Source organism: Pteropus medius, unplaced genomic scaffold, assembly GCF_902729225.1.
Source record: "Pteropus medius unplaced genomic scaffold, Ma_sr-lr_union100, whole genome shotgun sequence".
NCBI classification, from domain to species: Eukaryota; Metazoa; Chordata; class Mammalia; order Chiroptera; family Pteropodidae; genus Pteropus; species Pteropus medius.
In genome coordinates, this window is record NW_024356335.1 from 2,368,995 (window position 1) to 2,390,850 (window position 21,856).

Consider the following 21,856-nt stretch of genomic DNA (forward strand, 5'->3'; position numbering starts at 1 on the left):
AGGATATACAGCAGCAGGAACCCTAAGTATTGTTGGTAGGAATATAAATTAAGATAGTCACTTTGGAAAACTTGGCATTATTTTATAAATTTGAACTTATATATACCATTTCGCCCATAATTTCACCTCTAGCTGAAATTGCCCTCTTATCTGTATATGTCAGGATACACATGTAAAAGCATTCATAGTAATGTTGTTTGAAATGGCAAAAAAATCTTGACATAAGCCAATTGCCCATTAACTGGGGAAATGGATAAATCCACTATAGTATAATCCCACAGTGGATTACTATGCAGCAATGAAAAAAGAATGATCTACAGCTACACAGATGAATTTGAGTGAATACAGAAACATAACAGTGAGCGAAAATGCAAATTGCAGAACATACGTAGTGTGATATCATTTTTATGAAGTCAAATCCAAGCAAATTAAACAGCATATTATTTAGAGGATATATATATATATATGTTTGAAGGGAATTTTAAAATGCAGTTAAGTGGAATGGGAATAGGAAGAAATAGTCAAGGAGTTTTAGTGGTATTGTTGTGTGGTAGATATACAGGGATAAATTTAATGTTTATGCATTATAGACCTACATTTATCAGTCAAGGAAGTCTTATGTGAATTATTAAAGTAACAGAATTTTAAAAAGAATATTTTTATTCATTTGTTAACAAAAAACTATTATAATACCTGTTATGTGCCAGATACTGTGCTAGGGATGGAAGAGACATCTGTGAACTTAATAGGCAAAACTTCCTGCCCTACCTGACAGAACTGTGCATGTCTGTTCACCAAAAGAAAGTGTAAGAATATTCTTAGCAACAGTATTCCTAACAGCCAAACTAGAAACAGTGGAAATGTCCATCTATAGGAAAAGGAGTAAGTAAAAGTGATATATTTATGTATATTTGGAATATTATGTAGCATTGAGAATGAGTCATCTTGACTATCTGTAACTGCATAATGCTAAGTGAAGGAAGTTAGGCACTTAGTGTATGAGTCCATTTATTAAAACGTTCAAAAGCAAGCAAAATTTACTTTGGCGTTAGAAGTCAAGATAGTGGTTTCCTTGGGAGAACAGTGATTGGAAAGGGGAATGTTTCTTGATCTAAATGATTTCATGGATGTGTTCACTTTGTGAAAATTCATCAAGCTCTATACTTATGATGTGTGCCCCTTTATATATATAATTTGTTTTTACTTGACTAAAAAGTTTACTTATACAACATCAAATATCCCCTCATGGAACTTACATGTTTTGGGGAGGATACAAACAGATAAAATTTATCATCTCTAATTCATGAGATGATAAATTATAAGGTGATAGGTGTTATGGAGAAAACTAAAGGGGGGACGGAAACAGGGCATTAAAGGGTATAATTTTTAATAGGGTAGTAAAGAAAGCCACTCCTGAGAAAATATCTTTTGGTAGGGACTGTAGGAGATGAATGAGCAAGCCATGAGGCAAATTGGTAAAGAACTTTCCAGGCAAAAGGAAGAATAAGTGCAAAAGGCCTGAAGTAATAGTGGCCTAGGTAAGTGGTAGAAGTAGTAGGAGATGGAGTTCTAGAGACTATGAGGTCCAAATGGCACAGTGGTCTTATAGATCATGCTAATGACTTGGGTTTTTAAGGAAAACTGAAGAGTGACATGATCTGACTTAAGTTTTAATAGGAACACATGGCAGCTATATTGACAATAGACCATGGGAGGCAAGGAGAAGCAGACATCGGTTAGGCTGCTACTGCAATAATCCAGGCAGATGATAATCGTGGCTTGAACCAGAACGTTAGTAATAGAAGTGATGAGAGGTGGTTGGGTTACAGATAATCATGAAGGTGTAGCCGAGAGAGTTTATTGATAGATTAGAAGTGAGATGTAAGAGAATGAGAGTCAAGGATAACCCTAACTTTTGCCTTGAGCAGTAGAAGGATGGACTTGTTATTAAGTGTGTTGGAGAAGGACTTGGGAGGAGCAAGTTTTTGGGGAGAAGATCAAAATTTTGGTTTGGGATATATTAATATATACTGTAGTTTTTAAAGGTCTGTATATATTGTAGTATATAAATAGGCACAGGTAAGTGAAAAAATGTACAATTTATATTCTACATTAATTTGTGCTAATTTTATAAATATGCTTAACATAGAATTACAAGCAGAACTCAGAATTTGAAATTTCTGATTTCTTAAGGTTTAGTTTGATTAAGCTGGAGTTTCCCTTTTACATAACACCCTGAAAATTCACAAAAGGAGAAATTATTTCAATTGTCATAAGCACTGAGAATCATACTTAAATTGTCATATATTCTTAGTGGAGCAGATATTAATATGCCTTTACTTTTTGGAATAGAGCTAACTTGCATTGATTATTCAGGTTAGCAAATCACAAAAAACTCCATTGTTCTCCTGCTTCCAATTTTGAATTTAAATAACTCTGGCCCTACTTTCTGTGCTAGGAGTTTTTAGAATGAAAAACGTTAACTTATTCTTCATTGCTCCTCTAATTGAAATGTACTGTAAAGAAAATATTGATTTTTTAACAGACGAGAACCTGAAATGGTAAAGAGATTAGTTGGCAGCATTGAGATTCATTCATTCATTCATTCAACTAATGTATTTTAGAGCTTTTCAAGTGGTGCACAAGACCCACTTTTAAATAGTCTGGTATGGAGAAAAGTAACTTACCCTTACAGATGAGGCAACTGATGTTCAGAGAAGTTAAGTGATTTGACAAGAGTCACAGGTCTTTAGGAGTAGTAGAGCTAGAGGTTCTTACACAGAGGTTCTTGATAAAATGGAAGAAAATGGATTTTTCCTTTTTCCCCTGCGAGAGGCAGTGTGATTTCTCTATCACTGGGGCCCCAGCTGCAGAGTCCTGGTTTGCGAGGCACAGGCCAGGGCTCACATCACTAGGGCTACATCATTTCCCGCTAAGCTACTTCAGAGACTCTAGGCTAGTTAGTAGTCTGAGGTCTCCATACTCATTAAACTACTTATTCCAAAGCAGTGAATATTCAGTAAGCTAATTAAAATTTGTAAGTAAGATTTCCTTATTAAAAAAAATCTATTAAAATAAGAAGAAGCCCGTTAAAATAATAATTAGAGCAGGAAAAAAAGAAATGACTATCAAATTACAGTATCTCTTTCAGCTATCCATAAAGGCCTTTTCAGTTACCTTGGCAGTAGACAGAAGGCAGAAGTAGATTTCTACTGTAAGTATGCAATTGGTGAACTGGAGACAAGCTGAAGGAAAATGGCAGCTATTTTGTTAAAGTGGTCCTTTCACACTGTCTTAAAAGAAGGCTACAGACCCTCTGTTCTATAAAGACTCTGATTGTGTGTCTTAGTGGAGATGGGATGTCATTAAACAGTGTGCAAAGAACAAAGGAGCAGGTTGTAAAAAGATGGGAGCTTTGAGGATGCTGTAATACTGAGTACAAATAAGGCATATCTGCAAGATTTAAAGAAAACCGAGGAAGCCTCTGATTTTTTTGTTGTCATTCTCTACAAACAATTAGTACTATAATTAGCATGGTCCCTAAAGCTTGCTCCAGTGACGTTATATTCATTTTAGAATTGACTTTTTTGAGGGAATCTAACACATGTTTGGCATGATACCCAAACTAAGGACAGATAGACTGTTTTCAGTGTAGATGTAGTGTCTTTTTTTTCCCCTGAACCTTAGAAGAAGCCATAATCAGAATCATGGTCCCTCCAGTTTTTGTCCCCATCATCTTGTTTTGTCTTTTCCTTTCCTTAAGTAGTCCCATCAGTCTCTCCTCAACCTGTGCCTGATCATCGCATCTCACCTTTCCATGGCCTTGCTTCTGTGAGGCATGTCAGACCAACAGGCCAATATATTAGTCAGGGTCGCAGCAGAAAATAGAAGGCACACTCTAATTAGAAAAAGTTGAGGAGAGTTTAACAAAGTGACTATTTACAGAAGTATGAGCAAAGTATAGGGAATCCACAAAGGGATAATATTTATAATGCTTGGTTCTGTTACTATCCTTTGTCCTGAGATGAAGGAAGGGTTACCAGAATCCAACCAAGACATAGAAGGTGTGCAGAGAAGGACAGTAACCAAGACCTCAAGTAAAAGCAATATTACAGTGAGGGAGTCAGGGGAACAAATACTCTGACCTTACTTTCCTCTCTTCTTCTCATCTCCTGCCAGTGACTTCTTTGGCCAGAGGCCTGAAGCCATATGGGTCAGCCTCTTGGGGCCCAGAGCGGGGTGAGACCACATAAGGGGAATAAACAGAAGATACACAATGTAGCCCAAAGGGCAAAGACACCAGATCAGAACCTGCTCCAAGTTCAAGCCTCCTGGCATCCCACTTATATTGACTCTGTGTTACTTCCACCCAGGAGGTCTGGTATTCATTCTCCACAGATGTTCTTGGGCTTCCTTTGTCCTTGTCTTTTGACTTTTCTTCTCTTTTTCTGACTCTTCCGTCAGCTGTGTGGAGAGTATATTACTTTTCTAACATGAGTATAGATTTTGAGAGTAGAAGCTACAAACTAATTTGATCCAGCCAAAGATACATTTTAAGATTTTCCACTGTTTTCCTAATTCACTGAGTAGGTACTGAGGCACTGTGCTTGGCACTATGGCAAACCAAGAAGAATAAGATAGGGTTCTTCTCCCTTAGAAACGTCAAACATGAGGGAGACAGACAAGCACGTTACTTACAGGATACAAAAGGTACCTGGGGGAGTGCACATGTGCATATGGGTGCCATTGTGGAATATGACACAAGGAGGAGTTTACTTTCTACTGAGAGGATTAGGAAGGTCCCCCAACTTATTAGCTCTGTGACCTTGTGCAAGTCATTTAACCTCACTGTGCCTCATTTTCTTATATATATAACTTGGATTAAAAAAGCATGTGTTTTATAGGGTTATGGGAGTTTCGGTGTGCTAATATATGTAAAGAACCTCGCAGAGTGCCTATCGCAGAGTAAGAAGAAGATATAATGATAATTATTATTATGCTATTTTTCCTCCCTGGAATGGTCTAACCCTAACCCCCCTACACAAATGTATGGACATCTTATTATTTCAAAGCTCATTTCAAATGTAAGTTCTTCAGAAAGGTTTCCTTGTACTCCTAGTTCATATCCTCCATTATATATTCTCATAGATTCTTATACTTTTCCTTGATAGCACTTACCACAACTACAACTAAATAATGAATTGTTTAATGCCATTTCCCTGATAGATGTTGAATTCCATGTTGATAGGTACTGCAGTCTTATTCAGCACTGTACGGCACATAGACAATAAATGTATGTTGAAGAAATGATTTAGGTAGAAAGTCAAGCTTGAGCCTGATTGAGGAAGGTGGGCAATTATAAAGTTTAGATGTTTAGATGTCTGCAATTATGCCTGCAATTATGAGGTTGAGCAGTTTACATGTCTATTTTGCATTAATTAATTTATTCAGCAGTATGCAACTAGTGATTTCTGGTTATTGCGGTACATATAACAATGAATACAACAGAGATTCTGTCCTTATGGAGCTTATTCTAATGATTAACATATATATTACATATAATACATCTATATTACATATATTACATATAATATAATTAACATATATTACATATCATATATAAAATATATGTGTGTGTCATATGGTGGTAGTAAGTGCTATGAAATAAAATGTTGAAGATAAGGACTTCTGAATTGAGATGTACAGTCAGATTGAAAGATAATCTTCGCACCAATGTATAAGATCAGTTTGAAGGAGAAACCACTAGAATGAGAGTGACTACATAGATTATTGGTATAATTCAGGCAAGAGGTGGTAAATTCAAATTAGGCCACTAAAAGTGAAAAACGGGTAGATTTGAAAAGTATTCTGTGGTAGAACTGATCTTTTGGAGATTAAGTACATAACTGGATATGAATTTGAGGAAGAAAGAATAATAGAAGATAGCTGAGTTTCTTAGCCCAGATAATTGGAGATGGTGATATTATTAGCTGACATAGGAAACACATGAGGAAATGCTGGTTGGATGGAAGGGAGCTTGAAAGTTTGTGGTAGTTATGCCAAATTGGCATTGCCATCAGTATCCCAGTTGGGGAATGTTCAGTTTGGAAATATTTAGAGAAATGTCAAAGTTAAAAATGTAGCTTGAGAATCATCCACTTAAATTCATAGTTGAGGCCTTGGGAATGGATGATACTGCCCAGAGAACTTGCAGATAAGAAGAAAATAAGGCCAGGGTAAACGGCTTTTCTCTGGGTCATTTGTCAATTTTGAGAGGGTGACAGAGGCTGAGAGATTAACAATTTCTTTGTAGAGAAAGATAATGTCATTCTAGGTTTCAAGTTGTTTACATAACAAAGCAAATAAAGCCTTGAACACACAATTAGAAGAAAATAAAAACAGACATACAGGAAGACATGGCAACATGTACTGAAGCCAGCACAAACAACAAACAATAGAAACAGACCCACAGAAATCTAGAACATAAAAGAATCTGATATGGAGTGTAAAATTACTAAACTTAATATATCCATGGAAATAAAAGGCAAAATGGAAAATTTTGTCAGATAACTGGATACTATAAAAAAAGGTAAGATGAGAGTTTTAAAACCAAAAATACAGTAACCAAAATTAAGAATTCAGTGTATGAGTTTTAAAACGGATTAGACATAGTCAAAGGGAGAATTAGTGAACTGGAAGATGGATTATAAGAAAATGACCATACTAAAGAATGGGAGCTAATAGGATAGAAAATCTTAAGAGGGAGTAAGGGACGTTCAGGACACAGTAAAAAGGTCTGCAACAAATGTAATTAGAGTCCCAGAAACAAATATAGGAATGATACAGAAGCAATACTTGAAATACAAAGAGAGAGAGAAAATATTTGTCCCATTTTCTCTCTAAAGGAAATATAAAAAGTATTCTTCAGGAAGAAGTAAAAAGATTTGAGAGAGAGGGTGAGAGATGCAGAAAGAAGTGGCAAAGCGAAGTGTAAATGTATATGTGAATCTAAATAAATATTGATTGTTTAAAATAATGAAGTCTGTTTGGTTTGCAATATATATTGAATCAAAACACACAATGATAATGCCTTGTAAGTTCTGAGGAGAGGGTAAGTGTTCTAATGCTCTTGAGTTTTTTGAAAAGGTGGTAAAAGTACCAATTAACATAAAAGTACAAATTAGTATTAGACCTGATAGTTAAGAATATATAATCTCTGGTGTAATCACTTAATACTAAAAGGATATATAACTTCCCAACTAATAAAGAAGGAAATGTGGAATAATTTTTTTTAAATAAACAATCTAAAAAAAGCAAGGAAGAAGAGGGGAAAAAAGAGCATAGTAAGTGGGGCAAATAGGAAGCACTGAGTAAAATGTTAGGTCCATATCCAAATATATCAGTACTTACATTAAATGTAAATGAATTAAATGCTCTAAGTCATTGGCATATATTGTCAGCCAAGATATAAAAGTGAAACCTAATTATATGTGTTTTCTAAGAGATACATCTAAAACATAAGGACATAGAAAGAATGAAAATAACAGTATAGGGAAAAATATCGCATACAAACAATAATGAAAAGAAAGTTGATGTTTATTCTGTCAGGTAAAGAACACTTCAAGGTAAAAAGTTTTACTAGAGATAAAGAAAGGCACTAAATAATGATGATACAGCAGTTCTATATTTGTCTGTACCTAATAGCAGAAGCTCAAAAACATAAAGCAAAAACTTGCAAAATTTCAAAGAAAAATAGCTAAATCCAAAATCATTGTAGGGGATTTTTACACCTTTCTGTAGCAGATATAGAACAGTGCTTCTCAAACTTTAGCATGCATAACAATGATCTGGGGAGCTTGTTGGAATACAGATTCCTGAGACCAAAAGTTCTAATTCAAAGGATCTGCAGTGGGACCTGCTGATTTGAAGCTACCAGGTAATGCTGTTGGTTTCAGAACCACACTTTGAGTAGCACAGATATAGAGGATTTGAACTCAGTTGTTAGCAAACGACCTAATGGACAGTATAGAATGCTCTACCCAACAAGTGCTGAGTACATGTTCTTTTTGAGCACTTGCAGAACAGCTCGTGCTGTTAACTATATTCTGGGTCATAAAGCACCTATCAGTAACTTTTAAATAATTTAAAACATAAAGTATATTTTTTGACTACAGTGGAATTAAACTAAAAATTAGTAACAAAAGGATAACTATAAAAATCCTGTGTGTTTGAAAAGAAAACAATGTATTTCTTAATAATGCATAAGTTAACGAAACCACAGTGGAAATTGGGAAATATTTTAACTAAATAATAATGAAAGTACAACCTGTCAAAACTCATGGGATGCAGCTAAAGCAGTGCATAGAAGAAAATTTATAGCTTTAAACATATTAAACATATACATGTATGTATGTGTGTAGAAAGAGAGGGAAAGAATGGGCAGAGGGAGGAATGGTCCATCTTAAGGTATTAAAGGACAATAAAACTTTATTATTATAAAGTACAGAAATTAATGAAATTTAAAAAACACAGTAGAGCTCAACAAAACTAAAAGTTGTGTTTTTTTCAAACATTTCCCTTCTGAGATTCTTAGTCCTACTTCCCAAAGGCAATTAACAATGTCTCATATTTATTGCAAATGTTTCTTACATACCTGTTCTTTTCAGATATTTATTCTGAACATACGATATGCATACCTTTTTTAAAAAAATTCTTGTGCCTCTTAATCATAAAATAAGTGGGGATAGAACCTGTCTCATTGGATTATTATGAAGATTTAATGATTTAGTATATGTGGAGTGCTTAGAATAGTGCTTGGTACTTAAGCCCTATGTAAATGTTTACAGCTATTGTTATTACAAGAGGATCCCTATTCATGGACAGAATAGGGATGAGGGTAAAATTGGATTTGGAAGGTGAGTCAGGGACTGCTTTGTGGCAACATAGTGCTTGCTGGGCATTCTAAATGTGTGTGGAATGAGTGAGCTGGTCAGAGATGAGTCAAAAGGTAGAATAATTGGCAGAGCAGGCCAAACCTGGGCTGGTGACTTGCTCTAGCAAAACTCAGAGCCCAGGAGCAGAAGGGGATAAAGGAACTAATGGGTTACCCTCTTGTCAGGTGACTCAGTCAAAGATCAAGGGAGAAAAGTTCTAAAGTATTATAGTTTCCTTTTCTCTCTCTTGATTTTCTAAAGTTAGTTATTTAGATCATTGCACTCCACATACTTCAAATTTTTTTAGCCAAAACTAAGTTTGTTACTTGTGTTCTCTTTAGGCAGTAGTATGTTCATTTCATATCACTTATTTCGAGAAATTGGGACTTTAACTCTAGTTGACTGTACATTCAGTATAGGAAGGTGCAGAAAAGTTACCCAGACTCTATTCCACCACTATTAAGTCACAGTGTGACCATGAACAAATTATTTACCCTGAAGTCTTCGTTTTTTGACCTGTGAAGTTAGGATAATGATAATTTCTTCAAAGGTTTGGAGGCTAAATGAGATCATATATGTAGAATGCCTAGTATAGGGCCTGGCATATCATGAGTGCTCGATAGATGCTCATTTGTCAAATTTAACCAGAGTTTTCTTGCTGGGTATTGTGCATCCAGAGCCTTGTAAAGGTTCCAAAAGAGAGAGAGAGAGAGAACACCAAGGCTCTCCCCTCCAGCAAACTAGTGTGCTAGCAGCCCCCAGCCCCTAGGTTTTCATAGGCTCCATAAAAGTGAGAGCCAGAGGGACACAGGGTGGTGAGGGTATAGCCAGTCGGGTTGTGTCTATTCTTAGTCTCTGAATAGACCTACCCTTAGTGTATTCTTTACTCTAAAAATGTATGTGATTCATTTTTAGTGAGAATTAATTATGTATATTGAAAAAGTAGTATACCTTTTGAGGATAGGTATTCTCATTTTAAATAAGTTCAGTGAAATTTTCTGGATTTTTAAAAAGAAAAGAAAACTGGAGTGTGTATTTTGTAGGGGACAGTGTTTGAATAAAGGGTTTCCATGAAACAAAAGCCTCGACTATAGGACACTGAATAAATTTTGATGTTTTCAGTTATAGGAATTAAATTTACATGACATTTACCTGTACGAAAAAAATCTGGTCTGTTATGGTTTTCTAAAGGTGCGCTTAAGTTTTAATTCTGGGATGCCGATGTCTTGCCCAAGAAAGTACCATTGATAGGAGGTAGTTCCACAGTTGTGCTGTCAGTGTTTTGAAATCTGTCAACGAGGCTTTCTTTGAACCTATGAAGGAACCTATCCAGATGTACACCTAACACGTTTTTATTTTTTTAAATGAATTTTAAAGAAGAAAATCTTTAACTGAAAACATCATCCGTGCTCATTTAGAACCACCCCTCAGCACGTGTTTTAGGGAGATGAACGATGTCATCTGTTTTCTATGATACCGTGGCCGCAAGGCTGACGTTTTATGTACTATTGCAGATGAACCTCTTTGTGAATGTCGGGAGCAGCTATCAGTCTATCGTGCGTGGTGTGGAAAGGGCAAACCAAACTGTACGGGTGTCAGGACATTATGGCAATAAAATTTTTCATAGACTCAAATAAAAAAAATAAGGTGCTTGACAAGTGAATCTGTTTTCAATTATATCAAATACTATGGAAACTGAATTTCCGTTTGTTCAGTTCTCCCATTAGAAGTGAGTTGTGTTTCAAAAGTTGGTTTTCAAGTCAATTTTTAGGAATTTGGAACTTAATTTATAAAAGAAAAAAAATGGTTTGGATTCTTGGACTAGCCCACATTTTAACCATAAAAGAGACAAAATATTTGGCACTGAAAAGATAGAATTTACTTTTGTAGCCCTAGCCATTTAGTACAATGGAAAAAAAGTTGAGTAAACAATTTTAAATATTTTTTATTGAGAGTGTTAATTAAAAACATATTGGGAAAAGCACAGGAAAGGCTGTGTGACCTCAGGCAAGTTACATAAACTTTCTGACATCATTTTCTACATCAGTAAGATTGGGTCTTTGTTAGGGCTAAATGGGATAATACATGTAAAGTTCCTGATACAATGGCTGACTCATAATGAACTCTCAGTGGTTGCTATTATAAATATAGGTAAAAGTAGGATCTAAACCCAGATTTCTAACAAATCCTAGGTCCAGTGCAGTACCATACAAGTGGTTGTGTTGGGGCAGGAGTGAGGAGAGATGAGGAGGCATAGGTAGTGTTGTGAGCTATTCATGCCTGGCAGGTGCGTGGCAGACAGGAGCTCTTGGTCTAGGTAAGAAGTTTATTATGCTCGGGTGTATAGAGGAGCACTCCCTTTCCCTTCTCTCACTGCTGCCTATCCCCCATTGCCAGTACCTTGTCAGCCCTGGGAGCATGGACTTGCTCTCCTAGAATTTGGAGCTCCTGTGAGAGGCTCACCTGACTTCAGTGACAGCTGGAAACGAACGTAGCCCATAGAGGATTTGTTGTTGTTGCTCTTGTTGCTCGTTTGTTTTAAGAAAAGGGAGAGCTAACATTTATTGGGTGCCTAGTACATCCCAGGCATAGTCCTGTGTATTTTAACAGGTCATTTCATTTAACGTTTATGACAGCCCTGTGAGGAGTAGGTATCGTTATCTCATCTTGTACGCCAGGCAAGGAGAACATGAGATGACGTGACTTGACCAAGGTAGCACAGCTAGGCAATCACAGAGCTGGGATTCGCACACAGGTCCGTCTGGCTGCCAAGCCCTTTCTCCAGCTGCCCTTCTGGGTTCTCAAGAGACTGTGTGGCCAGCCTTTCTGTCCTTATAAACTTCACTGAATGCATACCCTTGGGAGGGAGAAGAGTAGCATGAGATTTAGTTTATTAACACTATTAACTTTAAAAATTGAACAGTCTCTGGTTTCCATCCCTCATTTCAAATTGAATCACATAATGGAGATGAAAACATATTGATTAGAGAGAAACTATTAGAGGTAATATTGTTTACCACGTAAATATGCTGCATGTTCCATTATACACGACTTGGCATTTCAACATTTCATAATCTGTTGCATTTAATTAGGCACAGTACATAAAATATGCATAACAAGTAAACGTGGGAAACACAATGGCATATTTTTCTAAGATTTGTGCTTCATAAATTTTTAGTTTGCTAATCTCAATAATGATGTTTTAGTGTCAGCTGCTTCTTTTCCAAACAAGTGCCGATCCTCTCCCTGATGTACTTTATGCAAGGAAGCAAAACTAAGGATGGCCTCTAAAGTTATGCACTTCTGCTTCTTGAAGATTAAGTCTTCGAGTAATAATTTTTCTCTTTTATTTAACGTTGTTATTAAAATGATAAGTAACTGTGCCGATAGAATTTGAAATGCAAGATGCAACTAATGCTAATTAATTAATAAACTGGCTTTCAGTGACTGAAGAGACGTTGTGGATGATTTAGCTTTTTAATTTGAACATAGAGTTTTTCTTAAATGCAAAGCAATCTGGGAAATTTTAATGGCTTGAGATTTACAAAGTGTCTGATTTTAATTATTTCAAGAATTCTCAGACCTGCCAACCCCATCCTCTGGATAGAATACAGGAACAGAATTGTCGATTCCTATATCTGTGTGGGCCAGCACAGGGCCTGGCACTCACACTCTTAAAGATTGTTAAATGACTTCTAAGTGATTATTTCAAAAAGCAGGTTGGTTACTTTTTTCATTGAAAAGTACATTTTTCTAATTTAAAAAATCTCAATACTTGCTTATCTGAAATCAATTTGGGTAATACTTGAAAACATACAGCAAAATACAAAAATGGAAATTTATTTATAAATCCATTCTAAAAGGTGATAATCACATATTGGTACATGTGTCCTAGTAGTTTTTCCTGTGCATACGTGTGGTATGTATATGTGTGCACATGCATACCTATGTATGTCTTATGTGTATTTTTGCAAAAAAAAAAAATCTTGCTGTATGCAAAGAAAAAAATGCCTTTTCTTCTTGTTTGTATTATGAATATTTCCCCATGTCAATATTCTTTCTCAACATGATTTTTAGTCAGTGATCATATTCCATTATACAGATGTGCTAGAAATTAATCTCCTTTTTTCAGCTATTAAACATAGAACTGTAGCAAATCTCTGCACATATATCTCTAAGTATTTCGCCAAAATAAGTTCTCACTAAGGCTGAGTTAGAGGGTATCTACATATTTGCTTGCTTACTCTCCAGAAAGGTTACACTAAATAATAAGTAAACTATATGTAAATTTATTTCCTTAATCAGAATGATTTTTTATTTCCTGAGGCTGATAAATCTGTTCTTTGCCTAGCTCCAAAGGGTCATTACAACACATAGAAGTGGTTGCCTGCGTGAGCCCTGTTTTAACAGCTGAAGGTCTTTACTGGGTATACCCCATCCAAGGGGCTCCCAAGTATACTCACACAAAGAAGTTAAAGTGTAATCCGAGTTGGCCTGCTCACCTACAGCAGCAATCTTGAACTAGGGAACACGTGTTCACCTGGAGGTTTTCCAAAAGGTATTAGGTCATGCCTGGTTTTAGGGGTTTCACAAGCCAGCTTTTCTTATGTATATAAGGTACTCCTTCCTAAAATCTGTGTGCCTCAGAAAGCTGCTAGGTGGAAACAGGTATATGTTACTTTCTTCCCTCCTTCCCTTTCCCACTCACCCTTTTTCTACTTTATGAAAGGGATACTCCCACCCAATACCATGGCCCATTGCCCCAAAGTATGAGACTCTCTCCAGTGCTGGCGAAGGAATTATGTGAAATATTGGTGATAACCAAACCTCTGTTAAATCAGCAGTTTATAACCTCACACCCCTTTGATTAAAAAGTGCATGTGTGATAAAACCTTACTTTTGATGGCCAAAATAAGTTTTTATTTAACAAAATAAGAATTTGTATTCCTTTGATCAATTTTAGATTAACCGTAATTATAGTTTAATCCAGAAGGATATATTAAACATGTAGAGCCTTATAATTGCAGGAAATAAAAACAGTTTAAAACTTTCAATATCCATACATTTCTATTGTAGAGCATAAAAGTATATTGCATTAAGATAATATTGGAGAGAAACAAAATGGAAATGCTCTCCCAAGAACAAAAAAAGAATACAAAATTTTTGATTATTAAAGTGAGTGTATATATTTTTTAAATGGATACTGGGTAGCAAATTGCTTTGCTATTTGTATTTGGTTGGATACGTTTTAAAGAATAGTGGTACCATTTTATTTTAAAATGTCAACATTTATGGCAAACTGAAATAACATTGTTTACAACTACATAAACTTATAATGAAAAATTGTAGATGCCAACTTAAAAAATGTGCAAAGGAGAAAAAGTGTGAGCCGGGTACCCAATGTTTCAAAATTTCTTTAGAGAGTATTCCAGCAAAAAGTGTGCAGACAACTGAAATGGACCAGGTACCTGGATGGGAAGGCCGCCTCACCTGGCCTCACCAGAACCCATTGCCCACTGTCCTTACTTCCTGGAAACCTCAGGCTCACTCTCAGTCTCCCCTCCACTTAGCTGGAACTCACTGAGCCCACAGAGGGATTGGGGAGGCGTGAGGCAACCTGCAGAGCTCCTTCTGCAGGCTTTTGCTTGCCTAGAGCACTCTCCCTGTCCTGTTCCTTAGCCAGAGCCTGCCAGTCCTTCAGGTGCCTTTACTCTCGCTTATCCCCTGATCCCCGCCGTCTCTCACTGCTCCCTCGTTCTCCCCAATAGAAATGTCCCTCACCTTTTAGTCCTCCACTTAGATGTCACCTCTTCCAGAAACAATCCTTGGGTTTTCTTTTTTTCCTGTAGAATGGTTTCTCCTTCTTCTTTCACTACAAAAGAGGGGTTCAGAGGTCAAAATAGGGAAAGGGAATGTTAAGTTGGAGAGTAGAATAAGTCTCTGAGATCTTGAGGAAGTCTCGGGAAAGGGAGGCAGCAGCTTACGTTTCTGGCTTGTGTCAACTCAGCTTCTAAAGGTTTGCACCTCTGAAATGTGGAGTCTCAATAAAAATACTATCGAATTGAAGCTGAGGTCCAGTTCAAGTTCCACCTCACCTTGGAAGTCTCTCTTGATTTTCCAGACCTGCTGGTCCTTCTCTTCCTCCAGATTCCCACTTCACTTAGAATCTGTGCAACTTGATGTGTGATCATCACTCTCCTGCAGTTTTCACTAATTATTTTGTGTGTCTGGCATTGCTTTCGTAATGATTGTAAATTTGAGGCAGGTAGAAGTACATGTTTATTTTTTCATCCCCCCGTGGCACCTAGTTAGTACACTATCACAGGTCCTCAAATAACATCATTTTGTTCGATGTCATTTTGTTATAACATTGACATACCATAGGAACTTAACTCTTGTTTTCATTAATTAGTCTATGGTAAGACTGGTTTCGTTATGCATCATTTCACTGCAAGTCTCAGAACCTATTGACAACCTTAAGTGAGGCTTTACTGAGTGACCATAACAGATACTCAGTAAACATATCCCAACTGATTATTAAAAAGGAAAAAGTTGATGGAGAATCCCGAGGTTGAAATCTAGATCTATCACACTTTGTTCTGTGATTTTGGGCAACTTGTGTATAATCTGGATCTCTTATTTCTTCATTGATAAAATGTAGGTGGTAGTAATAGCTAATGGCCATTAGGTAATCACTATGTGCCCAAATCATTAACATGCCCAACAATTCTCTACTCCCTTAGCAACATTCAAATATATGATACAAGTATTATTAGCTGTAATCACCCTGCTGTACATGAGATCCCCACACTTATTAATTTTATAACTGGATGTTTGTACCCTTCGACCAGTATCTCCCCATTTCCCCTACCCTCCAACCCCTGGTAACCACCACTCTGCTCTGTTTCTCTAGTTTGTCTGTTTTAGATTCCACATATAAAAACATTTTGCTTTTTAAAAGCGATTGGCAATCTATAGCTGGATGGAGTTAGGGGAAATGCACGGCTATAGTAAATGGGAGAGACCGGAAGCCTTTCCAGCCGCTTCTTGGCCTTGCAGAAGGGCTCCAGAAAATTAGCAGCCTGCAAAATGTTCACTGCTCAGTCCCCTGATTGCCAAAGGCTCACAGTCTGGGAGCTGAGAGCAATGAACATCAGTAGAAGGAAAAGAGTGCTTGTATTTTTATTCTCATTTTTAATTGATCTTAAAATTCTTGCCTGGCCCTTTGCCTTTTGCCCAGTCCAGAGTCATGAATCCTTGATACGTGGCTCAAAAGAGAAGCACAGGACAGTGTATTCCCTTTCTCTCCACCAATTTCCTGCCCATGTTTTTATTCTGGGACCAATGTGCAGACCATTCCAGTTCAGAGATGAAGCGAGCCCTGCTCTACTTAGTGCCCTACGTGTACAGCCTGGCTCCGCCGAGAGCACTGTGTAGGAGGGGGCCGCGTGTGATCTGTAGCCTTGGGTGCTTCCTATTGGGTGAGGGTAGGGTTCTTTTGCAACTAATTGTATCCATCTGTTTTTAAAAGGTGAAAAAAAAAATCCTGAACTTAGGTGTCGATTTATACATTAATTACGTTGATCTCAGTTACAGCAGTGTGGTCTTAATAGCTCTATCGCTGCAAAGCCCAAATCTGTGATATCAGAATGTGACGTGCATATTTTAATTTGAGAAATAGTTTAACATTTTTAGATATTCATTTAGATGTGGTTATGCAGGTTAAACATAACGTATGATCACTGCTTCTTTCATTGCTTCCAATTAAACCTTGCTTGCTAGTTTAACCTCTAGGTAATCCCATCAAACAATTGATGTCAAGGAAACACTGCCCACAGTAGCTTCAGATGAGTGGCCATTAATTTTAATTGCCTTGATATTAAAGATTAAGAAGTATTGGGACTAGCAGAATAGAAACGATCTGATGTCAAGCAAATCTACTTGCTAAAGCTTCCCCAGGCTGCTGGTGATATTAAAATTTTACTGTGAGAATTAAATAAACCTTTATTAGTGATGACTGTTGTTTGATTGGTCCAGGGGTATGCATAAACACAAGATTCTTACATATCTAGAGATGAGACCTTCGATGGTACAGAGATTCCTCAATTATGAAACTGTTAATAAAGCTGTAATCTGATTTTCAGGCTAGGTTTCATTAATGTATTATAGCTTCTCTGATTGTCAAGGTAATATTAACTACAAAGCACGGAATCCAACAGAGAATTGTTTAGAAGAAGAGAATTCTAAGATGGGGCTTTGTTACTAAATTCAGAGTTGGGGAATTTTCATTAATTATGCTTAAGAAATGCCAAATTCCCTCTCAACCAGGAATATCTCCCTTTGCACTATAGATCTATTCACTATTTAACTCTTTCAAAGGTCCGACAGTCTTATTCAGACAAGCTAGAGTAGTAGTATATGCTGTAAGAGCTTTTTTTCTAAACCAGCTCTTTAGGTGTGCTTCCTGAGCTGAACATGTGCTTGTGAAAGGTGAGGTGTAGGGTCTAAGAGAACTTGCTCTTATAAACATAATCAGAATGGATACCTTTAGAGTCCTTTTGCGATCTTGATTTAGAACTTTTGTTTTTAGAGTCATATAATTCTGGTATAGGAATGGTTCCTAACAGTCACTGAGGCTGACTTTTCCTGGTGCAGAAATCCCTCCCAGAGCATCTGTCCCCATCCTCCTAGGGGCCTGAGCCCCACATTACCATCATCTCTGGCTTCTCCTCTCCCCTGACCTCCACAGCTAGTCAGCATTCAATTCCTGCCTATTCCTCCTCCTTGGTATCAGCCTTCGCCAATCCTACCTACGACTCTACCTGGCTCAGGCCTCATTGCCTCCTCTCCTAACCTTCCACCACCATGTCCTGCACAATTATCAACCATGTGGGGCTCAAAGAAGGGAGAGCAGGGAAGGCCAGTGGTAGGGTGGCATTCAGTCCCTCAGGGCTGTTGAGAGCCTATATTGTGACAGTCTAGATGTTGGGACTAAAACCAATGAGTGAAAATAAGAGGGAACCAGATCTGAGTTCCAAATTGAGACGTGTATATCCATTAGAACTATGTAATGGTGGAATCGGGGACTTCGTGAGGTAGCGAGTACCACATCTCTAGAGGTACAGATGCCATGAACACAAAGAGAAAATGGAGGAGGCACAGATTTAGAGGACACATGAGTTCCGTTTTAGACCCATTGAGTTAAAGATTGTGGCAGAACATTTATATGGAAATGTCTTAAAAATTGAGAACTGAAATTCTTCATAGAAGTTAGGGATGGAGATGGAAATCTGAAAGTCACACAAAGACAATAATTAAAACCATTAAAATGAATAAGACTGCTCAAGGAGAAAGAAGAGGGCCAAGAGCTAGGTCTTGGAGAAAACACAGAAACACCCTGGTGTGTCAGGAGAAGCAGGAGCATGATGTAGAAACCATGCAAAGAAAGTGCTCTAAGCAGGAGGGGTAGTAATTATAAGTATCTGACACTGCCGAGAGGTTAAACGAGAGAGAAAAGGCCACTGGATTTGGGGCAGGTGTGACGCCTGTAGCAACCCACCTCAATCAATTACCTAGCCCTTGAGATTGTTAAGATTAAGTGAGAAAATGTATAAAGTATACGATTCTGTAATGCTCGACAGGCACCTAGAAGGTACTCATTAAATGATAGTAATAATAACCGCTACTACTTGATATGAAGGAGGGAGGGATAGATACACCCAGTCCTTCAGGGGAAAGAAATGACGGTGGAACAGAAGCAGCTAGAAGTTCTGACCCGTAGTGTATTTCCTTCCTGATAAGTTTTTTTGACTTGTTTCTGTCTCATGAACCTATGCTTACGGTTGCCGCATGGGTCGTCAGTGAGTGAGCCTGCGTTTGTATGTGTGCACACAGTGATTCCCCAGGAGGGACAGCATGTGGGCAGCAGCAAAGGCCAGCATTGTCCTCCTGATGTGGCTCCCTTGCCGGGGCTCTCTGGCTTCTTTCAGAAGGATGAGTGCCACGGGTTGAAGAATGAGAGTTCTATTTCCAAAGCAATTAAAGACTTGGCAAAGATGGTGAACCAGCGTGCTCACTGGTTTAAAACAGGTCGGAGGGCTCTTACCACTTTTTTCCTCAGGGCCCCAAACAGCTGTTCAGGATAAAACAGTGACTCACACAGCCTGATATCACAGCCATATGCCCCTTTGACATATTATTAAGAAATTATTTAAAAGTATCTTTTAACTGTTACTTTAATGAAAGAGAAGTCAGAGCCATTTACATAGCAATTAGTACCTTCTTATAAATTACCATGTGGGTTTTCGCTTCTTCTTTATATAGCTCAGTCAGCTACAGGTGCCTGAACATGGAATATAAGTGAATGGTGAGTCTTGGGCTAAAGTTGTGCTGTCAATGAAATGTGATGAAATCTGCCTGTTGGTAAGATCCTCTTTAGAAATCTTTTCCATTTGCACCAGCTGACCTCATAATTAGTTTGCAGAAGAAATAAGTATAGTTGACTGGATGAAATCAGAGCCACTCCTCTGTATTTGCATTGACGTTACTGGAAGTCTTTCTTTGAGTTTTCAAGTTGTGACCTTCTCATATGTTAAATGGCAGAGCTTGAGCAGCCATCTTGGCAGACGCACAGTCTCTCTAAGGCAGGAGACAAAGGGATTTTTCATCTATTATTAATTGATGTTACTCTTTTCGGCAGAGTGAATTTGATTCTTTGATACAGCTGCCACAATTGTCAAGCCCCCCCCCCCAAATTAAGTCATTCTTTCTCAAGTATTTCTTATTATTTACCTAACTTAAATGATTCCTTTAGCTTTCAGCTACTTTGGGGGTGGGGGGACTGATCACTTTTATGTACTAATCAGTATATCAATTAAATGTTTTTGTTATGAACAGTGCCTCCAGCCATCTTAGTGTCACTGTGGCTAACTCCAAGAAACCATATCATCCACAGGATATGACTGCCTCAAGAGACCCCCTTAGTGTTCAGCAGTTATTATTGGAAGTTTGACTTTTCCCCTTTTGGCCTCTCTTCCCCTTCACTCACATCCCTGTGATTTGTAGGTATCCAACTGGTTTGGCAACAAACGAATCAGGTACAAGAAGAATATCGGCAAGTTTCAGGAAGAAGCCAACCTCTACGCTGCGAAGACAGCCGTGACGGCTGCACACGCAGTAGCCGCAGCTGTGCAGAACAACCAGACCAATTCGCCCACCACGCCAAACTCTGGTGCGTACGAGGTGCTCACTCCCTACTCGGCTCAGGCAGCCCTATGCCACAAAGCCCTGTGCCACAAAGCCCTGTCCCACAGGCCAGGAAGCAAAAGCCATGCCGAGGACACAGTGGATGTGTAAAGGAAGAGTTATATTAAAATGCAGGCTTGCTCTTGGGATGGGCGAATGACTGATGGCCAGAGCCTGGAATCCCACTGTTCATAGTGACTTCCACCTGCTACTTATAGATTCTGGAACTTTCATACTTTGTAGTGGTTTTTAATCCAGCAATTAAGCAAAGTGCTGTCACTAGTGATTATTTTAACTATATCATTGCATGTTTCATTTTAAGGTCAAGGAATGAAATAGCAGAAGTGGGACATTTACCGGTTGCTGTGTACAGGGAAGCTGGAATGCTGGAGTTAAGCGCAGTGGTGCCTTCTCCTTAACGCAGCCAGACTCTAGTCGCTGTCATTCTGGGCGTTTCTTCAGCACCTGTGCTTGAGCAGTAGGATCAGCAGGTGGTCAGCTGTGAGGGGGATAGTACGTAACACCTGGACGCAATATCTTGACTCCTCATGCCAAATTTATGCGACATTCGTGATGGAGTTAGAAACATCTTAAATTTACGGAGAACTTGATTAACAATGAAAGATTTGCAGCTAGTCCAAACAGATGGACTTGGAAGCAATTCGAGGGGTTTTCTAAGGAGAGCTTTTAATAAATCTTTTAAAGTTCAGAAAGTAAGGGTTTTTGGTTTGGTTTGTTATCTTCCCCGCCCCAGGTTCTTTTTAAAATAACATGAAAACAGATGAAAGGAAAGTTAGATAAAATGTATGGATAAGAAAGAGCTTCCGAAAAATGTTTCTTCTCTGAGTAATTGTCCACCGTGATAGTTAATGATGGCAAAGAACTCACTTAATGACCAAATCCTGGAGATATATGAAAACAAGGGGGTGGTTCCAGGCCAGCTACTGGGTATTTTCTGTTTATTTTGGTTTTCTCTGTTTTTTGTTTATTTTTTTATTTGTGGGCTTCCCCATTGATAGGACTTTCCTAGATATAACACGAGTCACTGGACCGAACTCTGGAGTTATTCTCCATCCTCTTAGATCTAGAAATGCTTCGTGTTGTGTACCACCTTTCCCTTCTGTACCTTTTTTCCTTTCCCTGCCTCTAGGTCTTTGAGGATTGTGTGTGTAGCTCTCTGTTATTCAGCTACTTAACTCTTTCCTTTCCAGGTTCTTCTGGTTCTTTTAACCTCCCAAATTCTGGGGACATGTTCATGAACATGCAGAGTCTGAATGGGGATTCTTACCAAGGGTCCCAAGTCGGAGCCAATGTGCAATCACAGGTAGGAGAAATGCCCCAACTGGGGCCTTTCTAGCAGGGTAGGGTTTGGGCTCAAAACTCCTTCCTCTGACCCCATGGAAGTGGTCTGCACGTCCGTGCAGAACCTGGGCTGGGTGCTTCCAAACGTGACCCATCTGCCCCACCAGTTAATTTAATGAGAAGTCAAGTGAACAGTGACTTTCGATGATTCAAACCTGATGAACTTTGTGAATGCATTCGGCTCTGGCTTGAGCTCATGGAGAGGGGTTGGGTGCATCTTACTCCTGTAACAAAATAGACCAGAAAAATTGTGTGTGCCAGTATGTATATGGTTTAAAAACAGTACTCTGTTTCATTTCTGTATTTTTTCAAGTCAG

The 21,856-nt window shown here is 38.1% G+C and overlaps 1 protein-coding gene across 3 annotated transcripts in view; it reads left to right on the forward strand.

Moving 5' to 3' along the window:
• PBX3 (PBX homeobox 3) overlaps nt 1-21,856 on the forward strand; it is a 194,576-nt gene that overhangs the window by 167,946 nt on the left and 4,774 nt on the right. For 2 of the 3 annotated variants that reach the window (XM_039861625.1, XM_039861626.1), the window contains exons 6-7: nt 19,998-20,163; nt 21,389-21,501. In XM_039861625.1, the coding sequence (XP_039717559.1) occupies nt 19,998-20,163; nt 21,389-21,501 (279 nt within the window). The remainder of the gene's footprint in view (nt 1-19,997; nt 20,164-21,388; nt 21,502-21,856) is intronic. The other variant, XM_039861628.1, reaches the window with a different exon arrangement.